The 13,442-nt window shown below is 39.9% G+C and overlaps 1 protein-coding gene across 1 annotated transcript in view; it reads right to left on the reverse strand.

Annotated features, from left to right (window-relative positions):
- RADX (RPA1 related single stranded DNA binding protein, X-linked) overlaps window positions 1-11,364 on the reverse strand; it is a gene marked incomplete at its 3' end in the record, with an annotated part of 68,470 nt that extends 57,106 nt beyond the window's left edge. Inside the window, 3 exon segments of the mRNA XM_081221989.1 lie at window positions 1,242-1,323; window positions 10,691-11,108; window positions 11,112-11,364. Coding sequence (XP_081078115.1) covers window positions 1,242-1,323; window positions 10,691-11,108; window positions 11,112-11,333 — 722 coding nt within the window. The 5' untranslated portion in view covers window positions 11,334-11,364.
- Window positions 11,365-13,442: the final 2,078 nt, after the last annotated feature.

The raw sequence follows: 13,442 nt of genomic DNA on the forward strand, positions 1-13,442 counted from the left end.
AGATCAGCTGTTAACCTGATGGGGATTCCCTTGTGTGTTATTTGTTGTTTTTGCCTTGCTGCTTTTAATATGATTTCTTTGTGTTTAATTTTTGACAGTTTGATTAATATGTGTCTTGGTGTATTTCTCCTTGGATTTATTCTGTATGGGACTCTCTGTGCCTCCTGGACTTGATTAACTATTTCCTTTCCCATATTGGGGAAGTTTTCAACTATAATCTCTTCAAATATTTTCTCAGTCCCTTTCTTTTTCTCTTCTTCTTCTGGAACCCCTATAATTCGAATGTTGGTGCGTTTAATGTTGTCCCAGAGGTCTCTGAGACTGTCCTCTGTTCTTTTCATTCTTTTTGCTTTATTTTGCTCTGCATCAGTTATTTCCACTATTTTATCTTCCACCTCACTTATCCGTTCTTCTGCCTCAGTTATTCTGCTATTGATCCCATCTAGAGTATTTTTCATTTCATTTATTGTGTTTTTAATCGATGCTTGATTCATCTTTAGTTCTTCTAGGTCCTTGTTAACTGTTTCTTGCATGTTGTCTATTCTATTTCCAAGATTATGGATCTTGGAAATAGAATCTTGGATCAGCTTTACTATCATTATTCTGAATTCTTTTTCAGGTAGACTGCCTATTACCTCTTCATTTGTTAGGTCTGGTAGGTGTTTATCTTGCTCCTTCACCTGCTGTGTGTTTTTCTGCCTTCTCATTTTGCTTATGTTACTGTGTTTGGGGTCTCCTTTTTGCCGGCTGCAGATTCGTAGTTCCCGTTGTTTTTGGTGTCTGACCCCAGTGGCTAAGGTTGTTTCAGTAGGTTGTGTAGGCTTCCTGGTGGGGGGGACTAATTCCTGTGCTCTGGTGGTTGAGGCTCGATCTTGTCTTTCTGGTGGACAGGTCCACGTCTGGTGGTGTGTTTTGGGGTGCCTATGGCCTTATTATGTTTTTAGGTAGCCTCTCTGCTAATGGGTGGGGTTGTGTTCCTGCCTTGCTAGTTGCTTGGCATAGGGTGACCCGCACTGTAGCTTGCTGGTCGTTGACTGAAGCTGGGTGCTGGTGTTGGGATGGAGATCTCTGGGAGATTTTCGCTGCTTGATATTATGTGGAGCTGGGAGGTCTCTTGTGGACCCGTGTCCTGAAGTTGGCTCTCCCAATTCAGAGGCACAGCACTGGCTCCTGGCTGCAGCACCAAGAGCCTTTCATCCACCTGAGCTTCGGCTGCTCGGGTCTGCAGTTTTGATTTATACAAGATTCTCACAAGCAATGCAGGAAAATTCCTTCTGTTAGACCAGGTCATTTCAAGGCGAGAAAGGGAAATTATTCTGGTATCTAGAACACAAAAAAGAAAAAAATCCTACTAAATATGTCATGGTAATTTCAAAATTCTATTTTATTGGTTAAAAACTGTAGCCAGATCATACCCAAAGCAACTCCTTCTCACCAGCTAAACGAGTCTGTATACTTCTCACATATAAAACTTAGTAATAAACATTATCCCTAATAATAATAGCTAAAATATATATATGACTTACTATGTGACTAGAATATAGGTAAACACCTATGTTAACTAACACATCTAGATGGAATGTTCCATCTGGAATGCCCTCTACCTCATCAAACTGCGTGATTACTTCCTGGAAGACTTGGATCAAAACTTACCTCCCTTAGGAAAAAACTCAATACCATGGAATATTTTCCATGGCACTTATATATTTAACTGATAGAATTGTTTCATGATATATTTCTTTACTGCCCTCACCTTAGTCTCATATGTATAAGTTCGAACTTTCCCAAACATTCCAGACATGGTCCTGTAACAGGGCCTTTGCACTTGCTGTTCCCTGGGTCTGGAATGTCTTCCTCTTAGATACACGAGTGACTTTCTCTTCTCCTTCAAGTTTTGCTCAAAGGTCACTTTCTCAGTGATGTTAGCCCTAACCACCCTATAGAAAACTGACCCCCTTACTTATCTTCCATCCCATTTTCTTTTTCTACATAGTACCTATTACCTTCTCATATGCCATATAATTTACTTTGAAATGTTTTAATGTCCAAGCCTGCTAGCAAGTGCCAAAACTGCTTAAAAGCTATTCACCATCTTTAAAAGATTAACTTGTATTTCTAATTTTATTCTTCCTTAGTTAAGAGGGGTTCTATCTGCAATTTTCTCCACATTTTGCTCTCTCATAGCCCACAGCCCCAACTTTTAAAATGTGTATTTGTATTTTTTCCAATATTTATTTCTCTAAGGCATCCTCCACTTCCATTTTTATTTATATAATGTATCACCTACTCAACTTTGGCATGAAAACCATTCTTGTAATTTCTTTTCAATAAGAGTTTAAATGGCCTTTTATAACTACAACTGTACCATTAACACTGCCCCCCCCACACACACTATTTTCAGTATTAGGATATCTTGTGTAAATTTCCCTCCAGATTCTCCCAATACATTACTAGCCCAGGATCACAGGTCCTAATATTTGATGTGACATAATTAAGTGATCTCCTTTTAAATATGGTCAAACAAGTTGTAGATCACCTCTGAATTATCTAGAAGGTATGTGGAACACTCTTCATCAATGAAGGCACATACACCTCCTTTACCAGCCTGAATAAATTCAAGAGCTACATGGTTTTATAAAACCACAGTTGTGGGCTTCCCTGGTGGCACAGTGGTTGAGAGTCTGCGTGCCGATGCAGGGGGCGCGGGTTTGTGCCCTGGTCCGGGAAGATCCCACATGCTGCGGAGTGGCTGGGCCTGTGAGCCATGGCCGCTGAGCCTGCGGGTCCGGAGACTGTGCTCCGCAACGGGAGAGGCCACAACAGTGAGAGGCCCGTGTACCGCAAAAACAAAAAACAGACAAACAAACAACAACAAAAAAAACCCCCACAATTGTAAGAGCCACTGTTTCTGCTACAACTGAATCCAGACAGTTAGCCATGATCAGACATGTGCCTGGTTAACATATTCCCAGATTGGGTAAAAACCAAAAAAAAAAAAAAAAAAAAAACCTCATTAACTTCATAGAATATACATATCTCTGAAATCTAAAAAAAAATTACAGGTTATACATAGACAATGAGGAATCTGTGTAAATTCATAGAAATAAGTGGGTTCATTATCAAAAGAAAGAATGAAAATAATAATAAACTACATATTCAGTATAAAAAGTTAGTAAGCAATACAATAGTGTTTCTCAAACTTTGTGGTCCCAGGACCCCTTTACAGTCTTAAAAATTACTGAAGACCTCAAAAAGCTTTTGTTTATGTGGGTAATATTTATCGTATTTACCATATTATAAAGTAAAACTAAGAAATTAAAATATCCCTTAATTCCTTTAAAACAACAAAAATAAACCTGTTAATGTATAATAAAAAGGTATATTTTTGAAAAATGACTATATTTTCCACAACCAAAAATGTAGTGGGAAGAGTGGCATTGTTTTACATTTTTGCAAATCTCTTCAGTGTCTATCTTAGTAGAAGACAACTGGATAAATCATATTTTCTTTGGCATTTATTCAGTCTGTTTCAATGTCACATGACATGTACCCTCTGGAAAACTCCACTCTATACTTCTGAGAGAATGAGAGTAAAAAAAGATAAATAAAGCCTTAATATTATTATTATGAAAATACTTTTAACATTGCAAATCCTCTGAAAAGATCTTGGAGAAACACCTAGGGGTCCTTGGACCGTACAGTGAAAACCACTGCAAAATAATAAATCTAAGGAATATAGAAAGGAATAAAGATTAAAAACTGAAACTAATGAATTACAAAACAGTATAACTGGCAAATCCAATTCCCTGGAAAAATTAATAAAAAGATAAAACTTTAATAAGTGCAATCATGAAGAAAGCAAACAAAAAATAATGTTTGGAATGTGATCAACTATAAACATAGAGAAAATCATCTTAAAGATTACTATATATAATTATATATCACTAAATGTGAAAATATCAGTGAAATAGATAATCTTCTAGAAAACTTTTAACTACCAATATTGTTGCCCTAAGGAACAGAAGAACACTGGAACAGGTCAATAACCATGCAAGAAAATGAAAAAGTTCACAAATAATGACCTCCCAAAATTGCACCAGGTTTATATGGTTTTTAACAATTTTCATTTTAATAATTTTCAAAGAATAGCTCTTTCTCTTAACTATAAGTTGTTCTAGAGCACAATAAAATATAGAAATTATACCAATTCATTTTATAAACTTAGATAAATCCTGAAAAATTATGACAGAAATAGTACAAAAGAGAAAACTATAAACCCAAAACATTTACGATGGCAAAAATCCTAAATCAAATACTTTCAAATCCAATGTAGCAGTATGCCAAATTACATTATGATCAAGTAGAGTCGTAAACCTCTTGTTCAGGAGGAGAATATTATAAATTCTAAATAATTCTGGAGATTGACATAAAATGTAAGTTCAAATGATTTTGTTAAAACATTAAAGAGAATAAAAATATAATATATTACTTCTAAAGCACTAGAAGAAAAAAAATTTTTAATCCTGTGAAAGCAAAGCAAAAAAAATAGTAAAAAATATAAAGCATGGCATATAGTAAACAAAGTAGGACTGCAAGAACAGGTACAATCATTAATTACATTAAATTTAATTGGATTAAATTCATCTATTGAAAGAAAAAGAATTGGTTTGGGTCAAAAAGCAAAATCTTGGCTATAGAAAGAAACCTAAAACAAAATGGAAATAAAGTGATGAACAAAGATACATACACTAGGCTAGTGGTTATCAAAGTGTGGCCTTTGCACCAGCAGCACCAATGTGTTAGAAATGTAAACTCTAGGGAAGAAGTACTGAATCAGAAACTGGTGATGGGGTGCAGCAATCTGAATTTTAAAACACTTTTGAGGCAATATGGATGCCCAGTCATGTTTGAAAATCATTGCCCTAAATGCTAACTAAAAGACAGTGGAAGTGGTAAACAGTACTATCAAAATATACAAAATATAATTCAAGGCAAAAAGGGACTAAGAGGGACTTCCCTGGCGGTCCAGTGGTTAAAACTCTGGGCTTCCACGGCAGGGGGCAGAAGTTCCATTCCTGGTGAGGGAACTAAGATACCCCATGCGGTGCTGTGCGGCCAAAAAAAAAAGGGGGACTAAGAGATAAATTCTATATTGATAGAGTAAAATCCACCAAGATATTAACAAGCTATGAAACTTTACACATTACAGCAACATCTAAATCGAAAACTTAGATGTTGAGAAATGAACAAAACCACCATCATAAAGAGAAACCAATATTCCTCTCAAAGAAATGGGCAAATAAAACAGATTTTAAAATAAGGATATGGAATACTTTAATTTAAAAACTTCATATAATAAGGAACTTCATGTCTAATAAGTAAGCTTTTTCTAAACTATTGCGGGTAAAGAGGAACTCAAATTTAAAATCAGAAAATATGAGTAAGGAGTAATAATGAAATTTCTATACTTCAAAACCGGGGGGATACAGCCAAAGCAGTACTCATGGGAAACTTCAGAACTGTTAAAGCTTTTGGAAGAAATAAATAAGGAAATAAATGAACCAAGCATTGGACTCAAGAAGGTAGAAACCCCTCCCCCCGCCAAAAAAAGAACAAAGGAAGGAAAAAGAATTAAAGAGGACAGCAAAAATAAAGTAGAAACATCTCCCCGATACAGACTTCTTAATTAGTAAAGCCATAAGTCTTTTTTAAAGGTGTTTTTTTAACTTTATTGGAGTATAATTGCTTCACAATGGTGTGTTAGTTTCTGCTTTATAACAAAGTGAATCAGTTATACATATACATCTGTTCCCATATCCCTTCCCTCTTATGTCTCCCTCCCTCCCACCCTCCCTATCCCACTCCTCCAGGCGGTTTTTAATTTTTATCTTTTTTTTTTTTTTTTGCGGTACGTGGGCCTCTCACTGTTGTGGCCTCTCCCATTGCAGAGCACAGGCTCCGGACGCACAGGCTCACGAACCCGTGTCCCCTGCATCGGGGGGGAGGGGACTCTCAACCACTGTGCCACCAGGGAAGCCCCTTTATTTAAAATTAATTAATTAATTAATTTACTTTTAGCTGTGTTGGGTCTGCGTTTCTGTGTGAGGGCTTTCTCTAGTTGTGGCAAGCAGGGGCCGCTCTTCATCACGGTGCGCGGGCCTCTCACTACCGCAGCCTCTCTTGTTGCAGAGCACAGGCTCCAGACGCGCAGTCTCAGTAATTGTGGCTCACGGGCCTAGTTGCTCCGCGGCATGTGGGATCTGCCCAGGCCAGGGCTCAAACCTGTGTCTTCTGCATTGGCAGGCAGATTCTCAACCACTTCACCACCAGGGAAGCCCTAAAAGTCTTTTCTTAGTTTTGAATACCAAGAAAGTAGACAAACCTCTGGCAAGGCTGACCATAAAAAAGGGTGAAGACACAAACATTAGGAATGCATCAGGGGATGTAACTGACAAGACAGAGATTTAAAAATGTAGACTACTGGGCTTCCCTGGTGGCACAGTGGTTGGGAGTCCGCCTGCCAATGCAGGGGACACAGGTTCGTGCCCCGGTCTGGGAAGATCCCACATGCCACGGAGTGGCTAGGCCCGTGAGCCATGGCTGCTGAGACTGCGCGTCCGGAGCCTGTGCTCTGCAATGGGAGAGGCCACAACAGTGAGAGGCCCGCATACCACAAAAAAATAAAAAAAAAAATAAATTTTTTTAAAAATGTAGACTACTATGTACAACTTTGAGATCTAGGTGAAATGAGATCTCCTAGCGAAATATCAACTCTCAATAATGCACTAAAAGCGTTATTGGTTTTACCACTTTTTTAAAAAACTGAAAAGGAATCATTCTCCCAACTCCCAATCCCGGCCCAAGGTCCCAGGTTCAAATCGTTTTAGGGGTAAGTTCTACCAAACTTTCAATGAACACATGATTTCTGCTAAGTACAGAAAAACAGGTAACATCCTACTAGGCTAATATTAATTAACCTGCTATCAAAATTGAACTGAAATAGTACTCTCCTAAAAAATAACAAAACTTATGGACCAAATTCACTTGAATATACAGATATAACAACAACAAGCATGACCAAGTCGAAACAAAAGTGGTTCAACGTTAGAAAATCCAGGAATGTAATTTATTTCATTCATTCCTTTATTCAGTGAACCTGTATTGGATGCCTACTATGTTCCAGACATTGTTCTGGGTATAGGAGAAACAGCCCACAGCAGTGAGGAAAAAAAAAAAAAAGAGTGCTTGCCCTCCTGGATCTTACAAACTAGTGGGAGGAGAAAGAAAATAAAATAATTTCAGTGTGTTACCAATTCTATGAAAGGCATTTGCAAGGTGATGTAATAACAATAAATGCGGAAGGAATGCATATTTTAGAGAGCCCCTTTCTAATATATTTTATATATCTGAGTTGAAAACTGAGGATGGGAAGGAACTTTCCAGAAAGAGGAAAAAGCAGGAGCAAAGTACCTGAGGGCAGGACAGAGCTTGGAGGTTTAAAGATTTAAAAGGCGCCTGGCGTGGCCAAAACAAAATGGCGGAGGAGAGCGGTTAGAGAGGCGCATACGGGCACCTTTCTTATAGGGCAGGTCTCCGCAAACTGCGGCCCTCAGGCCAAATCCAGGCTGCTGCCCGGTTTTGTTAATAAAGTTCTAATTTTAACACAACCAAATCCATGCAATTACATATTTTCTGTAATTGCTTTCCATAAACAATGGCAAAGTATAATAGCTACAGCAGAGACCATAGGTCTCGCAAAGACAAAAAGATTTACTATCCGGCTTTTTACAGACAGTTTGCCAACTGCCGTAGGGCCACGTGGACCCGGGTAGGAGGTCTAGATTTTCTTGCAGTGCGGAGCTACTGGAAGGATTTAGGCAGGAGAGTGGCACAGTCTAACTTCCTTTTTATTTTATTTTACTTTTTTGGCCGCGCCCTCGGCTTGCGGGATCTTAGTTCCCCCACTAAGGATCGAACCCTCGCCGCCAGCACTGGAAGCGTGGAGTCCTAACTCGGACCACCAGGGAATTCCCCTAACTTCCCTTTTAAACCGCTGCCTCTGAGATCGTATTGGTACCTTTAGAATAGGGTATTGAACGAGGAGAGGGAGCCTTTGGGGGTTCTTGAAATGCTCTATATCTTGATCTAGGAGGGTGGTTACATGGATATATATAGATAGCTGTATTTTTAAGACTCTTCTATTTTACTGTGTACACACTACACCTAATAGAAAAGTTTTAAAAGCACAAAATCGCACCATAAAACTAAGAGGAACGGAGTGGGAGAAAATAATTTGCAAAATACGGCAGACAAAACTTAATACCCATTAGCAAAGAAATCCTACAAATTAATTAGAAAAAGTCGAAAGATATAATTAAAAATAATAATACAGGGAAATGGGCACTGTCGTATATACGTTAGTGGTAATGTAAATTAGCAAAACCTTTTAAGAAGTTGCTTTGTCAATATCCATTTAATTATAAAAGTCAAATACTCTTTAACCCAGCAATTTCAGTTCTAGGAAGCCAACCATTCAACAGAAATACTTGCACATAGTGAACAAATACAGGTATATCCTAATGATGCTCAGCACTGGATCTAAAACTGAAAAACCAATAACTGCCTAAAATTATAATTACCCATTAACGTGGGCATGGTTATATAAATCATGGTACGTCCATACAATGGAAAAGTGTATAAAAAGATGTACGTTAAAGATGTTTGAGAGAAGTGGAAATAACAAATCATGCAATGTAATATAATTCATTTTTCCCCATTTTAGGAGGAAAGTTGAAGGCATACGAGGACGCAAAAAGGGTCTCTTACTCCACCCAAACATTATATTATTAAAAATTTCAAACATACAGCAAACCTGAAAAGAACACCAATATACCCACTTCTATATTTTGTCATCAACACTTTACTGTACTTGGGTCTTACACTTTTTTTTTTTTCTTCGGTACGCGGGCCTCTCACTGTTGTGGTCTCTCCCGTTGTGGAGCACAGGCTCCGGACGCGCAGGCTCAGTGGCCATGGCTCATGGGCCCAGCCGCTCCACGGCATGTGGGATTTTCCCGGACTGGGGCACGAACCCGCGTCCCCTGAATCGGCAGGCGGACTCTCAACCACTGCACCACCAGGGAAGCCCAGGGTCTTACACTTTTAATACAATATACTTTTAAATATAAAGTTTGGATTTTTTAGCACATGGACATTGCCTTTTGTAATAAAAATATGGTTTCAATAATGAATAGATATTACTTTCACAATCAGAAAAATGAAATGTATTTTTACAAATTATTGTTCCCCTCAATTCTTCTAGAGCACGAATTTTTCATTTGTATATTCAATTCTAAAAATAAAAATGATCAACAGAGTACTAATGCACTACTGCCTTATTCCATGCTTGAGATAAAAAATCACTCCATTATTTCATCCCTGAAGCGAATATCTTGTTTTTAAAGTTTAAGTTATTTAATCATCCTTAGCTACACAATTTTACAGCCATCTTCTTTTCCTTATTACTGGATATTACTTTAATTGCATATTTTCGTCCCAGGTATCTTTTCACTTTCAAGTTTGTTGCTGTTACACGTCATAATGATTATCTACGATCTAGCATTATCACTGCAATGTTTTAAAAAAAACCTGAAAAGTAGTAAATGTAAAAGAAATCTTTCTCACTCCACTACTTTCGCCTTATATTTTTTGCACTTTATTTCTTCCCCATTCCATACACGTACATGCCTATAGTACTATCATTCCCCTTATTCCATCTCTTACAGATAAAAATATATTTTAGAGCATTTGCTGATGACGGACGAGCTAGCATTATCAGGTTAACTTCCTACTTCTGAAACAGAAGAACTGAACTTCTCAGGTTAGTGTTGTTCGTGGTAAGTAATAAGAAACATAAAAATGAGAATTCCAAGCTTTCCCACAAAATCACACATTCAAAAAACATTTACATAATTGCCACACTCAAAGGTATAGAAAATGGCATTTCATTAAATGTGAATTATTAAGGAATAAATCACGGAACATCCTTTTTTTTTTTTTTTTTTTTTTTTCTTTTTGCGGTATGCGGGCCTCTCACTGTTGTGGCCTCTCCCGTTGCGGAGCACAGGCTCCGGATGCGCAGGCCCAGCGGCCATGGCTCACGGGCCCAGCCGCTCCGCGGCATATGGGATCCTCCCAGACCGGGGCACGAACCCGTATCCCCTGCATCGGCAGGCGGACTCTCAACCACTGCGCCACCAGGGAGGCCCCGGAACATCCTTTTTTGAACGAAAGTTAAAACAGGCAAAACCACAAATATTTACAACCTTTACGCCAAATTCAAATCTATACACTTTCCAACCAACACAGAAAGTACTACTTCCACGACTGGAATGGGGACTAAAACTAAGATGAATTCCACTGTAGTCAAACGTATAACGAACACATGAGGAATACTGACTGCAACATCACTACGTTGGTCAGATTAAATTTAAGATGTATTCGAACACTTCCTGAATGGCCACTTTTACAATCAAAGCAAGACGCGAGCTGGAACCCCGTCACCCATCAAAGCTTGTCTCTTACCACTCCCGGCTTATAATTAACAATACCAAAGCACCTTCGTTTCCTTTCCTGTTAAAGCAAGCTCCCGAAAACCTTAACCCCTCCGTCGTTCCCTCCAATTACTTACCGTTAAAATTGTGCTCTTCAGGTTGCTTGTTGCTTAACCAGATATCTCCATATGGATCTTCGTTATTCCACAGGGCCAGGTAATGGCTCTTTCCGCCTCTTAACGGTCTCTCCGGGATTTCCCGGTGCGCTCTATTTCTGAAAGGAATTTCTAAAGAAATAGAGTCCAAGGACCCCCCACAGTGGACATTATCTATGCACAGGATCCCCTGGCCTAATCTTTTCTCATTGTAAATACACGAGACTCGGGAAATTTTCACTTCTATGCCAACTTTGAGAATATTATTATATACGAGAAAATTCAGTCTGGGGTCCAGATAGCACTTCTCACGGAACACCCCGTCCGAGATCGTCACATCATAGCAATAAAGCGGACATCTAGGTTCCATGTTACCTGGCTCACCCTCTAACAGGTACCTCTAGACGGCCAAAACAGCGACAGGCACCATCTCCGACGGGGTGATACATTGGCGAGGTGAGTCCGTTATTTGCTCAAGAACCTTTTGGATCCAGGACCTGCGCCTTGGGGCACCGACACTTTGGATCACACTCCTCTTTACCTCAGCCTCATTTCTCTCAGGTTTCGGCAGATTGAGCCCAGAATGTGACGGGCCTTCCTGCGGCTGACCTAACTCAGCAGACATTGCGGGGTGACTGTGTACCCTCTTCGCTCCCAAAAGCTAACTTTCCCTGTCAGAGGCTGAGAGAATGCAGAGCGCGCATTGCGCAACGATCGCTACCGGGCCCGGGCTGACTGGAAAAGCTCCGCCCAGTCGAGAAGCTACGAAGCCTATACGAGGGCGTGCGACGGCTCTCTGGCTCCGCCCCTCGCTCGGCGCGTTTCCGTCTCCCCGCACTGTTACTAGTCAGTCACTCCCGGGGTTACGTACGGGGTCGTCTAACCTAGTGCCCGCCCATTTGCCAGGATAGGAGAAGCGGGAAAAGTGTTGGTCACCATGGTTTCCAAAACAAAGTAGCAAGAGGGAGGGGTAGGAGCCCTCGTGGCTCTTCTGGAAAGGAGGGTGCAGAGAGGCAAGAAAAGAGAACGTGTAAGCTGTGACAAAGCGAGAGAGAGGCATGGACATATATACACTACCAAACGTAAGGTAGGTAGCTAGTGGGAAGTAGCCGCATAGCACAGGGAGATCAGCTCGGTGCTTTTGTGACCGACTGGAGGGGTGGGATAGGGAGGGTGGGAGGGAGGGATACGCAAGAGGGAAGGTATATGGGAACAGATGTATATGTATAACTGATTCACTTTGTTATAAAGCAGAAACTAACACACCATTGTGAAGCAATTATACTCCAATAAAGTTGTAAAAAAAAAAAGAGAGAGAGAACGTGGCTGGAAGCGGGAGGCAAGTAGCCATAGCTCAGGAGTTCTGGACTTTTGGCCTTGGGCCAGCCACAGAAGGTAAATTAGAGTTTGATATACGTGAATGTGATAATATGGGTCTCCTGTAGTATGAACAAAACTAGATAATGTATGCACAGCCTTCAGGACAGTTCCTAGCACAAAAAGTCCTCTATAAACATTAGTTGTTATTGTTATTAGCATTTGCATAATTGTAGTGGCTCACTGAGTGCAGGGTGGGCGAATTCGTGATTAAGTGCAAATGAAGCCAGAAAATTATAGAGCTGGCTTGGTGGAGAGCTGCCTTTAGATTACACTTCTGAAAATATACTTATGGGGCTTCCCTGGTGGCGCAGTGGTTGAGAGTCCACCTGCTGGTGCAGGGGACACGGGTTCGTGCCCTGATCCGGGAAGATCCCACATGCCGTGGAGCGGCTGGGACCGTGAGCCATGGCCGCTGAGCCTGCGCATGCGGAGCCTGTGCTCCGCAACGGGAGAGGCCACAACAGGGAGACGCCCGCATACTACAAAAAAATAAATAAATAAAAATTAAAAAAAATATATATATATACTTATGTTTTATACAATACCTGGCTTAACATACAGGTAGGATATAGAATTTCAGAAGCTGTATTTCTAAACAAGGATTGTATACGGAATGAATGTAATGTGAAAAAGCTGATAAGAATAGTCAGAATTAAAAATAAAACATTTATTCCATGTACCCAGATGTGCCAGTATACACAGAACATAGTAATTGTCCTAAGAATACTTTTCAAAGACAGAAACAGTCATGTTTTGATTATATTAATCTCCCTTGGCTGTCTATTTCATCATTCATTATTCACGATTTATGAAGTCCCTACCATGAGGCAGGCACTGTTCTAGGCTCCTTTACTCAAGCTTCTTCTCACTGCCATTATTAATATTTAACTAATTCACTAATTCTACATATATTTCTTGAGTGTCTGCTCTAGGCCTGGTACACTCTTGCTTTGGAGACCAAAAAACATGTTAAGGGGAAAGGGAGGGGAGGGGGCAGGAGTTAATCTTTTATATACAATATGATTAGGGAAGGGTTCTCTATTAAGAGATTGAATAGAGCAGAGATCTGCAGGAAGTGAGGGAGTGAGTGGACTTCTTGGGAAAGGACACTTAAATCAGAGGGAACAGCAAGAATAGATTCCATGAGACAGAAGCATGCTTGATATTTTAAAGGAAATGCAAAAAGCCAGTTGACTGGAGTGGAGAGGTGAGAGGAAGAGTGGTAGGAGATAAAGTCAGAGAGGTAGAAGGGCCCTGTAGGCTTTCCTCTGTTTTGAGCAGAAGAGTGACCTAACACTTCAGCTTGAGCCCCACTTCCTTCATGAAGCCTCCCATAATCAATTTATTCTAGAAT

The sequence above is a fragment of the Mesoplodon bidens genome, assembly GCF_964165515.1.
Source record: "Mesoplodon bidens genome assembly, chromosome: X".
NCBI lineage: Eukaryota > Metazoa > Chordata > Mammalia > Artiodactyla > Ziphiidae > Mesoplodon > Mesoplodon bidens.